Below are 20,082 nucleotides of genomic sequence, written 5' to 3'. Positions count from 1 at the left end.
GGATCACACGCTACTTTGTTCTGCTCGGAGTAGACGATCTTAATTTTCCTTCTTTTGTGAGAGGGGGGAGGAGTGTGTTCTGAATTTTTATTTAACCAGTCAATTCTCAGGTTTCTAACCGCTCTTATGAATTTTGTGCTCTTCTTGTTGTGCCACTTAAGTTCTATATAATTTTCTTCTCTTTTTTTTTTTGGGGTGACTTTTATTTCTGAATTTAAGTGCTTATGTGACATTCAGCAGCTGAACTTTGATGTGTTAACAATGGGGATAGCTGGTGCGGGCCAAGGATTGCACAACCAAAAAAGTTTTTTTTTTTTTTTCTTTTCTTTTTGTTTTCTTTTGCAGACGTCTCTAGACCAAACAGTGTCTGACACGGGGAGAGCCACAAGGCTTTTTGATTTACAAACAAATGGAGATAGTTCATTCTTTTTGCTGACAGCAAGGGTGTCCTTATGCTCCAGACATGCTTCAGCTGTCTGTCATCTCTCCTCAAATATTTACAGTATTTTTTGCAAAGCTAATATTTGACTTGGATGCCATATGTGGTTGTGGCCACGTGCTTGATGGGCCATGTACGATGCATACAGCTGTCTGAATTTTTCAAAACATTTTATGAGAGGAGCACTAGCTGTTCAATAGCTGTTCCCCTTTGATGTTGTTGGCGTCTAAAATGCAAATGTTCATTTTTTCTTTTCCTGCTTGATACTCAACTATATAGCAATGTAATATCCTCCATTTTAACTATTTTTGAAATTTGACATGAGCCGAGTTATCTGGTTTTGGAAAAGTTTTAAAACCTCATGAATATAACAAATTCGTATTTGTCTCCAAAAGATAGAATATTTAATGAAAACACGTATCAAGTGACAGAATAAAATTGTTTTAATTGGCATCAGCATGTACAAAAACTGGAAGAAAAGAAAAAAAAACCTGAATAAAACAATGACAATTTTCATTTATCATTTCTGAAATATGTGCCCAGCTTAGTGTGAGGTCTTAGCCTGATTATAGTGGAGGTGAGTGGTAAGGGTCTGTCCTCTTGCTTTGTCCGTTGCCGTGGTAGCGCGCCCCCGTCTCTCGCTTTGTCCGTTGCCGTGGTAGCGCGCCCCCCCCCCCCTCCCCACCCCCTCAGAAGCGCACGCGTACCCGCCAGGAGTAGTTGGTCAGCACTTTGTGCTTCTTCCTGACGATGCAGGTGTACGTGCCCTCGTTGATGGCGTTGGCCACGATGCTCAGCTGGTCGTCTTTCAGGGAGATGTACCCGGGGTGCGAGTACTCCAGGAGCTCTCCGTCCTTATACCAGCTGTGGAGGCCAGAGTGCTCCGCGTTAGGGGGAAAAACCATGAAAGAATGGGGGGAAAAAAGGGCGGCAGTGTAGCGTAACGAGTAAGGAACTGGTCTTGAAACCTAAAGGTCGCAGGTTCGATTCCTGGTTAGGACACCGCCGTTGTAACCCTTGAGCAAGGTACTTAACCTGCGTTGCTTTGGTATATATCCAGTTGTATGAATGGTTGCAGTGTAAATGCAATGTAAAAAAAAGTTGTGTATGTCTCTCTGGATAAGAGCGCCTGCTAAATGCCTGTAATGTAATGCAGTGCTTCCCCTCCCAGGGCAGTTGCATAGCTGGGAGCGCCAAAGCAGTGCTCGGTGTTTGCGCGTGAGCAGATGAGCAACAGCACGCGCTTCCACGAAAAGCACATAAAAGGGTGTCGTTTTAAAATGGCGGCACTAGAAGTTTTAGAAGTGCACATGAAAATTTTTTTTTACATCTCTGTCACTGAGACCGGACCCAGGATCAGCCAGAACGGAAGGGGGTGGGGGGTGGGTGTGTGTGGAGGGGGGGGGTGACAGAAAAGCAGGGGATGTACTCACTACACTTTTCCTTTCTTCGCGGCGACCTTCTTTCCGCACCGGAAGGTCAGCTTCTTGCCCTCCACCACCAGCTTGTGTTTGGTCCTGGGGGGGATGGTGGTCGGGGCGGCAGTCGGGAAAGGGAAGTCTGTGGAGAGGGAGATATGGGGGGGGGGTTAGCGCTCTGTGAGTGCTCCAGTTTTCCACCTCCTAATTACGCATCCCATTAATTTTCATGCACAGTTGTGAATTTCGCCCTGGTGAAGGGCAGTGGAGTTTCTGTGCCACACAGCAATGCGGAGCTTGTGTCATACCCCAGATCGGGGCTGCCCAGCCCTGTTCTGTGAGATCTACCGTCCTGGAGGTTTTTCATTTCGACCCTAATTTGGCACAGCCGATTCTACTAATCGGCAGCTCAACGAGATCTCCAGCTGTTGAGTGAGGTGCGCTTCGTTGGGGGTTGGGGTGAAAACATGAAGGACTGTACATCTCCAGGAACAGGGATGCGCAGCCCTGACCTAGAGAGTGTTCAGGGGTTGGTTTTGCTCCAGTTCGGTCTGGTTTAATAGATATCGATTCAAAGAGATGTCTGTCCCGTGTTTTTTGCCCTGTGAAGGTTATGTAACATACTGTTTATCGAAGGGAAGCGAACTTTGGATTTATTAACGGTGTGCTTCTTTTCGGCAAGTCCCCTCAGAAAACCGATCCTTTTCATTCGGTCCGTCTGAAAGTTCGTTTTTTTTTTTTCGTTTTTTTTCTCGATCCGCTCTGGCAAAGCCAGTGTAAATGCGGAGCTGACCCCCTTCTGTCTCTAGCCCACAAGCCACAGTCTTGAGATTCCGATGGTTTGTAGTCACGCTGGAATTTTCCATAGCAATGCGACTTATCCCCCAATCAACAATGAGAAACAGATTACAGGCGAGGGAATTTTATCCTTTCCACTTTTTATTCCCCCCCCGTTATCCTGCTTTTTACAAATAAAAATGTGAGCGAGCTCCGGAGAACGACGGCGGCTTAAGCGGAAAGGGAACCGTAAGTCCCTCGAATGGGACCCTCGTGAAAACTAATAGGGGTGTCCTTTTTTTATTGGGTCCCACAGAGGAGCGCTAAAGACGCTCGCGTAATTCATTTGGACGACGCCCGACGTGCGGAGATATTTATTGGCGCGTCCTCAGAGTAAGCGAACCTCCTTGATTTATTTCCAACAATATACAGGGCTACCGGTAAAAAAGCTGCTGGTTCCCGTCCCCCGTCCCGGACCCCGGTGGGAACGGTGCCGTGTGCGAAGGGGGGGGGGGGGGCCAAGATAACCACGGCAGATGTCTTCTTTTTCACCGAGGCATGCAGCACATGGCTCTTACCATGACAGAAATCGCAGCTGGACGGACAGTGCTTCTGCATGAGCTTTCGCTTGCTGTCGCAGTACCCCTTACGGGCCCAGGCAGAACAGATGAACAGCCTGTCCAAACATCCTGGAGTGGGGGGGGTGGGGTTGGGGGAGGGAGGAGACGGCAGTGAATCAACACTGTGGAAATGGGGGGGGGGGGGGGGGGGGGGGGAGGAGGAGGAGGAGGAGGAGCAGGGGAATGCTGACCTGTGCAAGGTTAACAGTGCGGCTGTTTTATGTTTTAACCCTTTAAGGCGTAGGATCACAGGCACGTGATTAAAATGTTTGTAACTGAACATTCTAATGCTGATGTAACAATCGCTACTGGTAACTGGAAGCAACGGAGTTCTAGAATGCCTTGGGAAAAAAAAACAATCCGAAGGGTTAAGGAACAAACGGCAGTAATCTCAGTATTGATGTTGATGCTGACTTGCTGTACGTCGGCCGAAGTAAAGTCATGATTTTAACGTTTCGGTGCCCTCCGAGCGCGCCGCGCCTACCGTAGAGTCGGAATATGCCCCACACGTCGTCCTGCGTGATGTGCTTGCGTCCCGTCAGGGTGGCGTTGAGGTGCATGACGGCCATGGGGTTGAGCGAGTGCATGAGGCCCAGGGCGTGGCCGATCTCATGAACCGCCACGTGGACCAGGTCCGTCAGCCACACCCCTGCACGTGCCCACACACACACACACACACACACACATGTGCGTGGACACACAAATACAACAGTACTTCATTAAATCTGCAGACTGTGGCATGACTCCAAACATCCCCTCTACAATGAGCCAGTGATTACCAGCTGTAATAGGGCTTCTTTGGGTAGCTTGTCTAGCAAAAGGAATGGAATTCTGGGACATGTGTTGGCCATCATGTTGCCTGGGGAACAACTGCTCAATCAAGACCACTCCGTGTACTAGGCTTGCCACATGCAGGGCCGTCCCTCCCATTAGACAGATCAGGCACTGCGCCTAGGGCCCCGCCGTCTCGCCCAAGAATAAAGAATCAGAAGATGCCAATGTTCTTGTGTAATCCCCAAATAATCTTTTGCCCAGAGCCCCCATAAGTCTAGGGACAGCACTGGCTACATGAGATGGGGAGTCCTGCAGCACAATGGCTGTACAGCTCAGCTGGTCAAGTGTAAAGCCATTGCAAGCTGCATGCGTTTCGAGGATGCACATACTCGTCTGTCCCCTCCTAGGGATGGGACAGGTAAATAAATGCAATTGCTCATTCAAAACTAGGGGAAATTTTTATTTATTTTTTTAAACGTGGACAAAAAGTTGTTAAATCAATGCTACCAGCAGTCAAAACGACAGCATCTAACTGTACGTACCTTTCTTCCAGCTGAAACGCATGTTTCCCAGAATCCAGTACTCGTGGTCATCAAAGTGTATTTCTCCATTTTGGGGAAAGAATGCGTGGGCCAGCTCCCCGGTGATGCCATCGAAACAGTGGTGCAGATAAGACTGCATGCAGTCAGTATGGTTGATAGGGTAAAAGCCTACCAGAGTGTGTGTGTGTGTGTGTCAGAGAGAAAGAGAGGGAGAACAGAATTTTCAGTTCCTAGGAGACATATTCTCTAATGCGCCTGGATCCACATCCTGTATATCACTGTCTGGGTGTGTCCTCTACAAATCAAACTCCCATTCCAGAGGAAAACCATTCTCTCTCTTCCAGGGAATTCATGCTGGAATGAAAGGGAAAAGATCTCTGGTCTCAATAAAGGGATGTAGAATTAATTTTGTGCATATTTGGAGGACAGAATAGAAAATAAGGTAAGTCTGGCCAAGTAAGTATTTTTTTTTTTTTTTTTGCTCATGAAGTGTGGTTATGCAGCTTAAATATAAAATTTTAGATGCCCGTTTCTTTTAATGGGATTTCTCTGATATGGGACTTCTCACAAACTTCTCAAGATTGTTTTATAGCGATGTGTCTATGCCTTAAGTGAAATGCACACATCCACTTAAAGGCCAGCAAAAGGGCAAGCGCTGATTGGTTCAACAGACAGATGCAATCAGTCGCTGTAATGCCGTAATCGCAGAGCGCGCTCGCGTCTCACCGATCTTGATGTCGGCCTCCTCGTACGCCGGGACCTCCCGGAAGCTGAAGGGAGAGACGTTGCTCCACATGCGGAAGGCCTTGGCGAACCCCTTCCTCGTGTCACTCTCGTTCATCAGGTTTTGGGGGAAGGACAGCAACCTCAGCAGGACACACAACACAACGCGGGGCGCAATCTGAACGTGCTGAACCAGTTTCCCCAAAACTAGCGCCTGGTGCTGTTATCAACAGAGAGCTAAAACACCATGAGTAACTTATTTTCCTGTATGAAAAGGTATTATTATTATTATTATTATTATTATTATTATTATTAACATTAATAATAATAAACCAGACCTTTAAAAAGAGCTTTTCAAGATGACCAAGGCTCAAAGCTCTCATCTAATTGATAAATTTAAAGTTCACAGGCTTATACATCACAAGATGATGAAAATAAAGTTAGTGCAGTGGTTTAACACAATCATATGTGTCAAATCTCATCAGGATCATGTCTTGTTCTGGCTTCAGTACTTCTCGCCTTTCCATTTGAACTTATTTACCATCCATGCCTTGTTCTGAAAGAAAAAGTTCTCCACAGAACTGAGAATGGCGGTTAATAAACAAACGGGGATGCGGGGGTGGCGCTTGGAAAAACAGAGGAACTGTTTATTCTATGTTTAATTATTTAAATGTTTCCTGTTTGTGGAGATAAACCTAGTTCACTTCCCTGGTCCATCTCCATCCACAAGGGAACTACGCAGACTGCAAAAAATAATGGTTCCTACTTGTACGTGAGCTTGAATTTGTCCCACTTCAGCTTCTCTGGAGTGAGGGCGTAGCGCTTGTTCCTGGAGAGGTGCAGAACTTGAGAACGGGCATTTTTACGAATGCCAAACATCAAGACCCCAGAGGGATGAGCTTCTTCCTTGGACAAAAAGAACTTTAGATTAATCAAAAATCTTTCAACTGATACAGGTCATTTTTTATTATTATTAAAAATAAAAAAACAGCCTTTCAAGGTTGTCCATTTAGGAGGAAGTGCACAAGCATGTGCCTTCTATAAAACATGGGCAGTCAGTCCACTGCTTCTCTTCCACTTCACCAACTCGATTACTGCGATTATTTCACAGCTGACCTACCGTGCCCGAGGGCAGCGTGGTCAAACGCGGGGAGGCTGCAGACATGCAGTCATCCTGAACAGCTGCATGTCTGCAGGGGGACGAGGTAAGGGGTTTCCCCCCTGCCTGCTGACCGAAGTCCTCCCTCACGGTTCCCAGTTCGACTGGGTCTGGCCCACGGGACGCCTTGCTGCATTATGTATGAGCGACCTAGCCGGATGCAGCTGGGGAGCCCCTGCATTTCCAATTATATTCACCTTTCGGTGACTTGGAGGCCTTCGTGATGACTACAGCGCTCCCCACACTAGGCTGGACCTGGCGGCCACTCAAACTAAACATATTCTTCGAATTAATGCTCCATAAAACATTTTCTACGGTTAAAAAAGGGAGAGATTTACCCTACAACAAAACACAAATAAATTAACCTGCCTCCTGAAGATCATCGAAAAAGGCAATTTATGAGTTTTCAAACACGCATGGTAAAATGTTAAACACGCACATTTGAAAACTCATAAATTGCATTTGATGATCTTTGGGATAGGGTTTAATGGGATGGGGTTTAACCGAAGCACATGCACCTCTCTCAGTGTGGGGAAAGCAGCCATCACGAGTCCGAGAAGCAAGTAATGTCTTCCCTTTCTCCGAAATGGCAGATGCCTGTCTAAGATGGTGTTCTCAAACATACATCGGGAAAGGGGGAAATGAAACTCTTGGCGGGAGGGGGAGTGGTGGGGTAGTAACAAGACGGTGAATGACCCAACTTGATTTTTTTTTTCTGGCCTCAGTCCAAATACCAAGGATGTTAACAATGAGAAATTTACATTTCCAGGAATTTAAAGCTACACGTTGCAGGCCTCCTCTGCAAACCTGGCAAATTCTAATATTTTCACATGACTGTGTCACCACCTAAATGAATATATTGTGAATGGAATGTTTTGCACTTTCATGCAAGGCCATCCCATTACGGTATGTGGGAACAGGAAGGCATCCGTTGTTAATGATTATGTCCAACATTTTGAGCAAGACGTGTTCCGCGGATCTACTGAATGGTCTAGTTGCCTAGTCATCCGTTTTTGGAACCCATACCAATGACAGCTAGATTTCCTTATGGATTAAATCCTTCTCTTTAATAAAGCCAGCAACAGAGCTGAAAAGTAATGCATTAGTTCTGATCACAATCCTTCTCTGCAAACTGCAGCTCAGCCTGTATCCTGAGCTTGTGTTTATGTGGGAATTGTGGCAGGTCACCGGAGTACAATTGCGCTATATAAAGAACCGCGCGCACTGATTGGTTCTCTGCTTAAGCCCGCGCCGTCTCCGGCGCTGTTCTTAAAATAATATTTCCGGCGAGGCGTGTGGCGCAGTCCGTAGGGCGGCCGGGTCTTAAGCCGTACGCGTGGGAGGAGGTTCGATCCCCACTGTGCCATTTTCTCCGCTGTGGTCCCTTCCCTATTTGTCATCCTCTGTGCTTTTTTGCTTTTCTGACGAAAGAAAAAAAAAAAAAAAGATTTTTTTTTTTTTCCTGTTTGCCTTTTTGATGATGTGGCTAACCACCCCATCCAGCCATTACTCTAGGGTCATAAAGCTGAGAAATGAGAATGAACGACATGAACTTGGGGCGACACAGACAGGGCTGCAGAACTGGCTGTTCCACGACTTTTAAAAAAAAGGGAGGGATGCTCTTAATGTTGTTTTGGCCCTACATGTTTCCTCATTAAACATCAGTACATCCGGCACAAGGAAAGCGCTCCAACTGAGTTAAGAGGGGAAGACTATAAATATTTTAGTCTAAAATGCAGCAAAAATGACTGCTGACAGGGGACTCTAAAGAGAAAACATGACCGTTTTTAAGGTAAAAGATAAGAGCATGTGGAGGAAGAAGAGGAAACACATAGTTCACCAAAAAAAGATGTTCAAAAAATGCTGGTAGAAAAAGGTGCTTTTTAAATTTAATTTCAGTCCGAAAAATAAAACTTGAAATAAAAGGTTTTAGCATGAGCATAAATAGTTTATTCAGTTACCCAGGAGATTTGGAAAATTGGGTTATATTGCATAGAGCTGCCCAACTTATTATATGAGACAACTGCCCAACTGAGTAAATCTTCCGCACAGACACTGGAAACAATTAATCTGAATATTTTCTTCCAAAAGCAGCATAAGCATAAATACGCTTCTTTTTTTTGGGGGGGGGGGAGTTTCAAGCCAAATTTCTTTAAGTAAGATGTTTCATGTAACAGAAGAAGCACCGTGTATATATAATTTGCATTCCTAAAGTTCTTCCCTTTTTTTCCAGTGTTCTTCAGGAAAACAGCACAGCTTTGCCAAGCAGCAGAGGCCAGACACATTTTCTGGCCAGCGATGATGGGCGTGTAGGAAAGCCTTTGCATACTACCGATAACGGAGACAGGGAGACTGGATTTATGAGCCCTGTCACTTCTACCCAAAATGAGGTGGCGCTGGCGTTCCTGAGGAGGAGGACGGCCGAGTTCTGGCCGTGTCTGATACAGTACCACTCGCAAACCCGCTGGCACCTCTTCAGGTGCACTGGGAGCTCAGCGTTACTCTTAAGAAGGCAGCCTTGGCAAAGGGGTGGCTAGCTGCGCTCCTAGGAAAAAAGAAGGGAAAGTGGAAAAGGTATTCCAAGTCCAAGACGAGCTCAGCGGAGGCAGCCCTTCGAACCAGATCATTTCTTGTCTCCGCCTGGGGACAAGCACCGGCTTCTGGCCTTGTTTCGTTTCTCTTGACCGTTCAACTTTTCGTCCTTTCTTTTTCGCATTCTGAGGTTCATCCCAACTTGAGCCAAGGCACGAGGATTGGCATTCAGTTTCTCCGATTGATCCGCTCAATAAACGGCTACCCCAAAAAAGAATGTGTAGCTTTTATGTTTTTATGTTCTTTTCCTTTGTTCTTCCCAATTTGGAATCCACAATTTCGGCCTGGCGAAAAACCAATGGGCATTTACTGTATGCAGGAGTAGCCCAAGGAGGATTGACAGGCTGAGTCCCATTCTATGACAAGGCCGATTGTCAGTGCTTCTTTCTCAGAACTGCCTCTCGGTCATCGTTGCTTACTGAAAAAGCTGAAGCCTGAACCTGTGACCCTGCCATCTGAATGAGGAACTCAGCAGCTCCCTGGCTAAAGCTAAAGTTTTGCTAAAATATACCAGCTGTATGACGGCCTACGATGTACCGTGTGATGTATTAAAGAGAAGGAACAAATCACATGTATGTACGCAAGAGTGGTTGTAAAGTAAATTGACAATAGAACTATGTTGACCCCCCAGTCCAACTTGTTTCCTCATGATGTGTTCACTATTGATTGCTACTGTCAGCTACAACAAACTATGCCTTATTAATTTAAACTACATTTTACTCTTAGTCTAAATTAAAAAATTTTGAGGAATTGTTTTATGAAAGGCATGCCTTCACTAACATTTCACTGCCAGTGTTGTGTCCAAAAACTGTCTTTCTCCAACAGTATGTACTGCCACATTCACTGACATGATTCACATGGCATTTCCTAAATTATTAATTGGTTTATTTGTGATTTAAGAATTACCTTTCAAAAAATTTTTTTAAAAACGTTAATAAAATCCATTGAAATAAAATTCCTTTATCAGACAGCCCGGGTCATCATAAGTATTAGGTTAATGGATGTTGAGGTTCCATGTGTTACGAGATTCCAGACGCAAAGGTTTGGCAAGGAATAAAGTTTTGGCAAGGTATGTATAGGCTACACGAGGCACCGAATAAGAATGATTATGAAAAAAGTATGGAAAATAGAAGGTTTTCACATAAAAAAACACAATGAAGACAGACGCCGGTGCTGTTTTGTGAAGTTATCTAATTGTCATGGAAATGACCTTACAGCGGAAGCAGCCTTTTAATCTCAGAGGACGCGCCGGATTTCAGCTCAAATCGCAATGAAAACTATGGGAAAGACGTCTGGCTAAAATCAACTTTTTGCAAGTTACTGAACGTTCTACTTAAGTAATTTTTCATAAAGTTCTGTTTTTGCATAACGAAAAATCAAGCCAACATAAAGTCTGGATCCCTTTCATACTTGATGTAGTCTGATCATATTCATATTTAGGATTTCTCTTATTATAATAAAGTAGTTTAATATCGTACACATATAAAACTGGATTTTTTAAAGAAACCAATAAAGCAATTGATTGTATTAAAACATAATGAATTCTCAACATAAATTGACATTACGATGACATAACAGAAATTATGCACACAGAAAATACAATAGGCACACCCTACCTCAATCCTCCAGGTGGGGAATGCCGCGATTTCTTGCATCCCTGCTAAAAAAACACTGATCACACACAATGTGAAGAATATAACACTGGAGTCGCCTTGTCGATGACTTCTGAATGTCTGACACTCCATCACTGCAAAGCCTCCAACTGCTTTCCCTAAGAAAGAAATACTCTAGCGTACTTCGCCAACATTTATGCAATGACCATCGAACTGGTCTTTATTAGGCTATTATTCTTAGTTTATGGCAAGAATGCAAGTTAGAGCGGGAAAGCACAAACAGTCCGGCTCCGCTTCAATATAAAAGTCGCTTTCAAGTTTGGTGTCTGCACCAAACTCCCACTTTTTTTTCTATTTTCTACTGCAGCGCTACTCCGCACAGACGGCCAAGCGGTATCACATTACTTATGGAGGTCATTGCTTGTCAAGTTCATGCCGAAAGGAAACCGGCTGTACGCATTTTAATATAAAGCCAGTCCTAGACCATAGTTTTCTATACATTGTTCGTAAAGCCAGTCGACCCTTGTTAGACTTGAAATCACAGGGCTATCCTAGCCTAGCAGTGAAGGGGATATCATCGAGTCAAACATGTATTGTGCAAAAGGATCTTTCTGCAGCAAGACCAGTTACGCAATCAATCGAGTCATAGCTAAAAATATATACGATTTTCTGGTGTTATCTTCTAAAATAGACGTGTATGAGACATCAGATATATGGAAAATCTAATTATCAATTTCTGTTTGCATTCACATTGATCCCTCGCCAACAAATCTAAAAAAAAACAAAAAACAGGTACTTCAGATCTTTTCTGTTGTAAATCCTGCTAGTTTAGAATAGAGACTGCAGTATCCTCATTATAGGTTGGCTGCTCCTTGAGTAGGCCTATAACTAGTGGATGGGAAGTTAAGATTCTGCTATATGCCTGTTGTCAGGTTTGTCAACAGGTCCAGAAAAGGCTAGAAAAGTACAATAAATTACCAAAGGACCTGTCAAAAAACAAAACAAACAAAAAACATCTGCATTCAGCCCCAGGAGATCAGCTAATTGAGGGCATGCTACTATAAACCGTTTCAGCTTCAGGGTATGTGTAATCTTAAAGCAGAACCACAGAAGACTTCAAGATGAAGTGCTGCTTCCAAAGTGTACCCCATAGGCTCTGAAGTAGCTCAAATTGAAAATGGTCTTCAGAGCCACAACAGTTAACCAAATGATTCATACATCATATTTGTATGAATCAGTATGTGTTTCATCATTGTGTGTAGTCCTACTTCTCAACAAGGCCACAGTAAGCATCCATATATGCACACCATTTTTGCATACACACATAGGTATTCATGTATATGCCCACACATAGGTATTCATACTTATATGTATGTCAAAATGGTATCAAACCTTTTCAACTCCTCGTGAGTTGCCTGAAATTGAGTCTTTTACAAGTGATGCCTGTGTGAATTTCTTTCTAATTTGACAGAAAAGGCAATCATTTCAGCCAATATTTTATAAATTAGCAAGTAACTGGTACAGCCTACAAGGGATTATCCATTTTAGATTACTGAAGCTATTTGAATATAGTTTTTAGAAATAGTTTTTAAACCTCATTTTTGTTTGTTTTATAGCAGAGGTTGTGTGGGTCATTGAATAAATGTATCACTGAAAATGTGACAGAAAGACGACACATTATGTGCAATGGTCAGAAGAATTCAAATACACTTAAATGTAAATTGTTACATTTTTGCTTTACCTTCTAAGACTAGAAGTCTTGCTTGGTCCTGACTTAATTTCTACATGCAATTGCCTAATTGATTGTAACGATTATGCAATTGCACTGTAGTGTAAATTCTACATATGTGGGAATATCTCACTTCGTGTAAAATAGACCTTAACAATTGAATACAGTGTACGGTGACGAATTCATTTAACTGAGTACTGAGCGTTTGGCACATTTGACTTTGCAGTAGTTGACTTTGACAACGTTGTGAAATGGTACAATACCACAGTCTGGGTTCGATTAGGTAAAAAAAAACGTAAACTTGCAAACTTCCCGAAAACTAACTGTTTGGAAAAGGCATCTTGGCATCGAGGGAAAACGAGAACACAGACTGGGTGGTCTGACACGCGAGCACCACTGTATATTTTGTAATTGGGAGGATATACTTGAATCGGTAGCATGTTTCCTTCGGACACTAAACATGTTACACTTAAAAGGGTTGGACAAAATGGCGGCTTTCAGATGGTGGCTTGCGATGTCTGATTTGACACGTAACTGGGTGGTTGTGTGATATCAAGGCAAGTCAAGTTGTCACAAAAGGGTCATGCAAGGACAAGAGGGATGATATCTCGGTGCATTAGAGAGGCTTTTTAGAATATTTCACGCGTGGGTAAGTTTAGAATGTTTGCGTTCCTTGTTTAGACATTACCTTGGTAGCTTGCTAACTAGTTAGCTAACACTGAGCCGATGAGATAATCTCCGATAATCACTTGGCTTGTTTGTCAGCTAATGCAGCGTTTGCTAGGAATGCGATATTGATGTTGAATGTTAGAGGAGTATTTGATAAGATTTTAACGAAGTTTTGGGTTCCATTTTCGCTGAGATGATTAACTAAGGTCTCTAATTTAGCTATACATCTACCTTTAAAGCTTGCCAAGACAATCGCTTGCAAACTTCAACTCAAGTTAGCTAACTTGCTTGGTGGCCTATATTGCGGCCAGTAGATCAGGGCTAATCAGCGCCCCCATTTCTTAAGAGTTTAAGTTCTACTCTGTACAGCACTGTATTGTGCTGTGAAGTGCAGCAGCAGTGTACCGAAGTACCCCTTCGCTGTGTTGCAATAGTGTTCCACACTCACCGTTAAGGGATTCACATGTTTTGGATACGCACACCGAACTAAATGCATACACTTATCTACTTCTAATGGACCTTAATCAGTTGACTCGTTTAAATGCATTTTCTTCCTCAGGTTTCCCTTACTTGCCCCTGGGCTGGAGCACTTTGTAGTACTCCAACACATCCCGTCGGGAGGATGGCAGAGGGGCAGAAATCGGGCGGTGCAGAGACTTGTATATTCGCTGGATCGAACGGGCACAACGGAAGCAGAGAAGATGCCCGCCTGAATGGCTTGGACAGGAACCACGTCGAAAAATCCTCAGGAATTGCCAGAGTAGCGATGGACATGAAGCACAAGTGTGCCGCCTATGTCCTGGCCCTCCGTCCGTGGAGTTTTAGTGCCTCGCTGACACCTGTGGCCCTGGGCAGTGCGCTGGCCTACAAGTCAGAGGGGACGGTGGACTTTGTGATCCTGTTGGTGTGTGCTGTGGCTGTACTGGTGGTTCATGGCGCCGGGAACCTGGTGAACACCTACTACGATTTCTCCAAGGGCATTGACCACAAGAAGAGCGATGATAGGACACTGGTGGATCAGATCCTGGAGCCCCAGGATGTTGTCATGTTTGGAGCTGTGCTCTACTCCCTCGGGTGCTTGTGTGCGACTCTTCTGTTTTACCTGTCCGCACTGAGGTTGGAGCACCTGGCCCTCATTTACTTTGGGGGGCTCTCCAGCTCCTTCCTTTATACCGGAGGTGAATTTCTGCTGATGGATGGTTGTGCTTCTTCGACTACTAACTTTCCCTAGTGCCTTGTTGATACACAAATGTGGAGTCGCAGTAGTTGTAACTGCCGTGTTTCCGCTTAATATTTGTTCTCTCTGTAGTTATTTATGACTCCACGTAAATTTTGGTTTCTAGTTCAAGCTTTGTATTTAGAATGGAAGTTTTGACCACTTGTGAAATGAGGGTCTCTAGTGGCACGGTGAGAATCTTGCCCGTTTTAATTCTGTTCATCTTTTTCCTTTTCCCTTTGCAGGTATTGGGCTGAAATATGTTGCCCTGGGGGACGTGGTGATCCTGATTACCTTTGGCCCCCTCGCGGTCATGTTTGCCCACGCGGTGCAGGTGGGTCACCTGTCCGTGCTGCCCCTGGTCTACGCCGTCCCGCTGGCCCTGAACACCGAGGCCATCCTGCACAGCAACAACACGCGAGACATGGACTCGGACAAGCAGGCGGGCATCGTCACCCTGGCCATCCTCATCGGGCCCACGCTGTCCTACGTGCTGTTCAACCTCCTGCTCTTCGTCCCGTACGTCCTCTTCTGCATCCTGGCCACCCGCTACACCATCAGCATGGCCCTGCCCCTGCTCACCCTCCCCATGGCTTTCCCGCTGGAGAAGCAGTTCCGCAGCCAGTGCTACTCCAAAATCCCCCAGAAAACCGCAAAACTCAACCTCCTGATGGGGCTCTTCTACGTCTTTGGGATAATATTGTCACCGCGAGGCAGTTTGCCGCGCCTGTGAATTCATCTTCGGTTTTTTTTTTTTGTCGTCGTTCTAGTACAGCAGCGGTTCCCAACTGTGTTCCTGGAGATATGCTGTCCTGTAGGTTTTCATATCAACCCAAATCTGGCACACCTGATTCTGCTAATCGGCATCTCTTGGAGATCTGTAGCTGTTGAATGAGGTGTGCTTTCTTAGGGTTGGGGTGAAAACCTACAGGACAGTAGATCTCCAGGAGCAAGGTTGGGGACCACTGTAGTACAGAGTAGATTAGATTACATGCATCGGTGTATTTATTCTGATTTATTTGTGCGGTTTAACGGCTTTAATTTATTGTTTTGTTTAAATTGTATTTCAGGACAGATGTAAACCCTTTACTGGTGTTTAACCAATTTTGTTTATATTATATCACCAGGTTTGTCAATTTTGTTATAGCTTACCACCGGGTTTGTTATTGTTTTAACATTGCACATACAAGATGTAATGTGGTGTATGAGAAGTGTTAACAACCCTTTTCAGTACTAGATTAACAGACTGCAGGTCTTGAGATTTTTTTAACAAGGCTATGCTCTCTGTTCTTTCACAAAACGTATTATGAATCTTTAAACACACAAACATTTCAGTCATTGCTACTAGTTGTTGACAAGATTAAAAAGCAACTAATTTATTTTTTAAATGCATTGTCTCAAAAAGGTAGCACATGCCATAGTACTATTAGACATACCGTGTTCAGTGTTTGGGCCCTTCCTGAAATCTACATACTGTTGTGGATTTGAAGGAAAAAAATTGTAATGGTTATTTTAATTGAGTTAGGTTGGTGTTTTGGCGGCCTATGACCTTAGCGTGTCATACGTACAGTCAGAAAATCTGACAACACTTGTTTCTTCAGTCTTGTACATATAGGGCCTGTCACGATGGAGGAAACCAGTTTAGCTCAAATTTAGTTTAACTACAGAAACACCAGTCTGTGGGTCAATCTTGTTCTTTCATTTTGTGTAGCTTTTGCATAATTTACTGTGGTTGCATACAAAGGGAGCGGTTCGCAATAAGATCAAATTTGAGACCCAAAATAGACCTGCAGTTAGAAAATAACCTTTGGGACATTCCTTAAAAATGTGCATCTACAAAATTGAACAAAATGAAGAATGTCAAATGGAGCAATTACCCAATCACATTTTATAAGATGTACTTCAGAGGGTAATTGCATTTGAATACAGGTACTTCAGGTTGTATAGCAGCAGCTAACATTTTCTCAGCTGCAGGTAAAGGGATTGCTTGCTATAACATTAAAATACACTTTTAAGACCCAAAATTAACCGAGAACAGAATATGAAACTCTGACATTCCTTGGAATACTTGTGTACCTGTCAAATTGTACCAAACGCAGAAAGTCAGATGATTACATGCTGGTTGGTGATAATTTTTCAGCTACCCCTTTGCCCTGGAAGTTTTGTTCAGTTTTGTGATGCGGTAATCTGTCTAAAAACATTTGCAAGACTTGAAAATTCAAAATTGCCAATAATTAGCCTACATGTAGGCTGTTTGATCTGTCAGTCTCTCTACATGGGTAATTTATATATAGTGAGCCAGAGTTGTGTTTTTCTAAAGTTGAACCGATGTTTTTTATACTGAATTGTAACACTTGATTTTCCCTTTGTTCATTTCAGATTTATTTGATGGGGAATACAGAAAAATTTATAATACGCCATTTTGTTTTCTTGAACAGCATCGAATTTTATAGCTTTTTTTTCTTCTTTCATTGCACCAACTGATCTATCAGCACCCCCCTCAAAAACAAAAAAAAAAACAAAACAAAAAAAACAAAACAAAACAATAAAGTTAGTTGTCAAGCTTATCCAGGAGAGCCTCCATTTACTGTGCTAAGCAAAACTCACTGGCCAGAATAATTCTGATTCAGGTGCCATATAGTGCCTATTGCTGCGCAATTATTTGTAGGCTGTGTGATGCTTTTGGTGGCCATTACTCATCACTTGTGAAAGCTGCTAGAAATTACAAGCTTTTTTGTGTTGGTTTACAAATGCAAGAGGCTCTCAAATGCATTTTATGTCTGCTTTGTTTTCATTCATTATTTCATAAACAGTTTCATGGTGGAAGTAGGAAATAAACGGTTAAATCGGCAATGTATTTATTAATTTTTTTACACAAATACATTTTTACGCCCATTCTGATTGTGCTCTTTTTTAATCCACGTAACCAAATCTTATAAGGTTAGAGTTATTCTTATCTGTTGTAACATGTTTCACAAATTGTCGAGCAGGGATTTAAAGTGCATTTGTTTAACATTTAAGTGATTGAAAGGGCTAAACGTGTTTCAAATGAGAAGACATGAAAGAATATATACACGTTTTCAAGAACCTTAATTGATCAATAGATCAGATGCAACGGAAGCAACATAGAAAGGGGGCCCAGGACTGGTTTGAGAATCACTGCGACAAATAATGCATTCTGTTGTGCAGTGATACCTTGGATATATTCGTTTTATCATATGGTGAGTCTTGAAACTATACGTGCACTGTAAATCTATGTTTTATGTCAGCAGAAGGCGCTATCCTACAAGTTAATGTATCGGAACAATGAAGCAAATTGTCACATTTGTATATGTTCAGATGTAGCCATGCTTCTAAAATGACCAGAGATCACGATGAAATTGAATAAGTAGTTCGCAAGTCGCCAAGAGCATGTCGTTTCTATGACATTTTCCAAAACTTCCAAAACATTGGTTTTAACCGCAGGTACAACGGCCCTACTACTAACAGTCCAGTGTCCAAAGGTTAATTGCTTTAATATCTCCGATGCAAACGTGTGTGCTCCGGTTGGAATTGAAGCAAGCTAGCTTCATAGATATTGAGCGAAATATTGTCTGTTTCTATGAGCAAACATTAAATATTCACTGATTGCAGGCTATCTGGCTCATGTGATCTAGGCAGCTGAATTCAAATCAATTTCTGTATAGCTGATGCGTTGACGTGCTGTGCTGGACCCCTGCTAGATTAAAATAGATCGACCAGCACTCGTGAATGAATTTAAGAGCTGTCCACATGCACTGTTACCTACCAAAAATATACCTTGGCTTTGACACATGTAGCAAGATGGAACTAGCTAATAATAACTGAAAATGGCCGTGCGTTGCAGCGCGACTCGATCGCAGTGATTTGATCAGTTGTTTGGTTAGGTATTGGCGTCTTTCGACACCTCTTGTTGGATGTCGAAATAATAACCAGTTCTTGATCTTTGGACGTAAGCCTGCAAACATTGCCGCGAACCAACTATCGGCGATGCACGGTAATATAATGTATTTTTTTTCTACGGTCCATGCATAGGCTACAACAGGCTATGACGTCACACCCGCCATCCACTCATGATTGATTAAAATGCACACTCGTTTACATGCTTGCTCTAGCCATTCAAAAGGTAGCCTATCCAAGTGGAAATAACAAAACGTGAAGGACAGATTCACACCCATTTTTAGAATTCCAATCTTCAATATTCTGCTTTAATCAATGAAGAGCTAGTCAGAGAGCTCATTAATCTCAGTGTTTATGAAAAATGTTGTGATAATCAAACCATTAGTACATGCATTTAAATGAGTGAAAGATCCCTATGGTAAAAACTCACTTTTTTTCACTTTTAGTGTCATAGATGTCATCACTAAAGTGTGTAAAACAGCGGTGACAAATCTGTTCCTTGAGGGCCGGTCTGCATGCTGTTTTCTTTTTTTTTTTTCAAACCTGTTAGCTTAGTTTTGTTTTTCTTACAGCTTTATACGCCCTGTTCACACCTGCACAGTAGAACCTTTAGGATACACTTGTCTGTGGCTGTAGCTGGTGCTTATACAAATGTCAAAATGTCATATCAAGATATGATTGAGCTTATTAAATAAATAAGAGCAGAAGTTGGCACAAAAATACTGAAACTGCCCTTGTTGAGCACCCCTGGTGTATATCACCCAACATTTGCCACAGGCAGCAATGGGAAAGAAATTGTATTTGAAATGTCTCAGTTGATACGGTAGCCATGCTTCATGGCACACTACTGATGACTGCTGGGTCCGGTGTCTGCGATTTGCCTGCACCAGTTGCAAATTCATATGGTCCAGTAACTGCAGCAACTTAGCTATCTGATTGGACATTGGGAAAAGTTGTACCTGGTTTCAGACCATGTGAGTGCAGTATGTTTCCCTTGTTGCTGAGATGGAAGGGCCAACAGTTGGGATTTGGAACACGGGGGAAATTATAAGTGCTGTTGCTTTGGACTAACACTAGGAGTCACTGATTTAAAGTAAGATTGCTCTCGGTTGTTTTGCAGTATGCCCACCAGTAAGCCATTTATATCAATGTGAACAGAAAATGAAATTTTTTTAACATTCTAATGAATACAGTCAAGTCACATTTAATCAGTGCTGGGCAATTAATACATTTCAGAATGTCTACCTACTCTCATGAAGTAGAAAATAATAAATTATCAATATTTGAATGGCAGGGAAGCGTTTACCATCAATCTGAATTTATTGTTGTGCCATAAAAAGAAACAAGCTTGAAGGTGTTATCTTGACCTGAAATCAGTAGTGATGGAGAAATGAGGCTTCATCATGTGTTATCAGTGGACTCAATGATTCGATCATTGTGCTTAGTTGCGGAGAGCAAAATGTTTTGATTGTTACAAACAAGGTAATGCCTGATCATTCATTGTAGCTGTCCATTGTGAGGTTCATAAAACCTCAAACCTCTCTCATCAGTACACATCCACCTATATACAGCTATACTTTGCTTAAATCAAATGCAATTGTTCCATAAAACTGGTCTGCATAAATGCCATATCTAAGCGAAACTAGCTGCCCGAAGAATGGTTCAAACACGCAAATGTTTATGTCGTTTGTCGAACCTAAATACGCCCGTGGAAAAATGTGAGCAAATCTTTCAAGTGATAATGTTCTGAATTTTGGAGAACGCGTAATTGTAGAAAGTGCGTGCAGCTACACTAACGTCATGACGTACAAATGCCTATATTGCCTTTTTGATACACGTGCTTGGAATGTGTGTAACTAACGCACATTGATTATGTTTTTAAAAATTAATATT

The 20,082-nt window shown here is 42.9% G+C and overlaps 2 protein-coding genes across 4 annotated transcripts; one reads left to right on the top strand and one right to left on the bottom strand.

The window, feature by feature from the left end:
- Positions 1-305: 305 nt before the first annotated feature.
- Positions 306-11,236, bottom strand: mmp23ba (matrix metallopeptidase 23ba). Of its 2 annotated transcripts, none has more exons than XM_035380748.1 (8): positions 10,661-11,236; positions 6,060-6,199; positions 5,297-5,436; positions 4,571-4,738; positions 3,739-3,903; positions 3,213-3,323; positions 1,873-1,999; positions 306-1,303 (listed from the first exon to the last, which is right to left on the bottom strand). In XM_035380748.1, exons 1-8 carry the CDS (start codon positions 10,787-10,789, stop codon positions 1,129-1,131), a joined length of 1,155 nt encoding a protein of 384 aa, XP_035236639.1. In that variant the 5' UTR covers positions 10,790-11,236; the 3' UTR covers positions 306-1,128. The 2 variants fall into 2 exon arrangements, with proteins under 2 accessions (XP_035236639.1, XP_035236640.1); XM_035380749.1 differs by having other exon boundaries at positions 6,060-6,195.
- A 1,516-nt stretch (positions 11,237-12,752) lies between these two features.
- On the top strand, positions 12,753-17,124 carry ubiad1 (UbiA prenyltransferase domain containing 1). Of its 2 annotated transcripts, none has more exons than XM_035383532.1 (3): positions 12,753-12,943; positions 13,615-14,233; positions 14,517-17,124. In XM_035383532.1, the coding sequence occupies exons 2-3, from the start codon at positions 13,678-13,680 to the stop codon at positions 15,002-15,004; spliced, it is 1,044 nt and encodes a 347-aa protein (XP_035239423.1). In that variant the 5' UTR covers positions 12,753-12,943; positions 13,615-13,677; the 3' UTR covers positions 15,005-17,124. The 2 variants fall into 2 exon arrangements, with proteins under 2 accessions (XP_035239423.1, XP_035239422.1); XM_035383531.1 differs by having other exon boundaries at positions 12,755-13,035.
- The last annotated feature ends 2,958 nt before the right edge of the window (positions 17,125-20,082 follow it).

This window comes from Anguilla anguilla, chromosome 11 (assembly GCF_013347855.1).
Source record: "Anguilla anguilla isolate fAngAng1 chromosome 11, fAngAng1.pri, whole genome shotgun sequence".
NCBI lineage: Eukaryota > Metazoa > Chordata > Actinopteri > Anguilliformes > Anguillidae > Anguilla > Anguilla anguilla.
The sequence above is the reverse complement of the archived record's forward strand: the minus strand, read 5'-3'. Positions and strand labels throughout refer to the sequence as shown.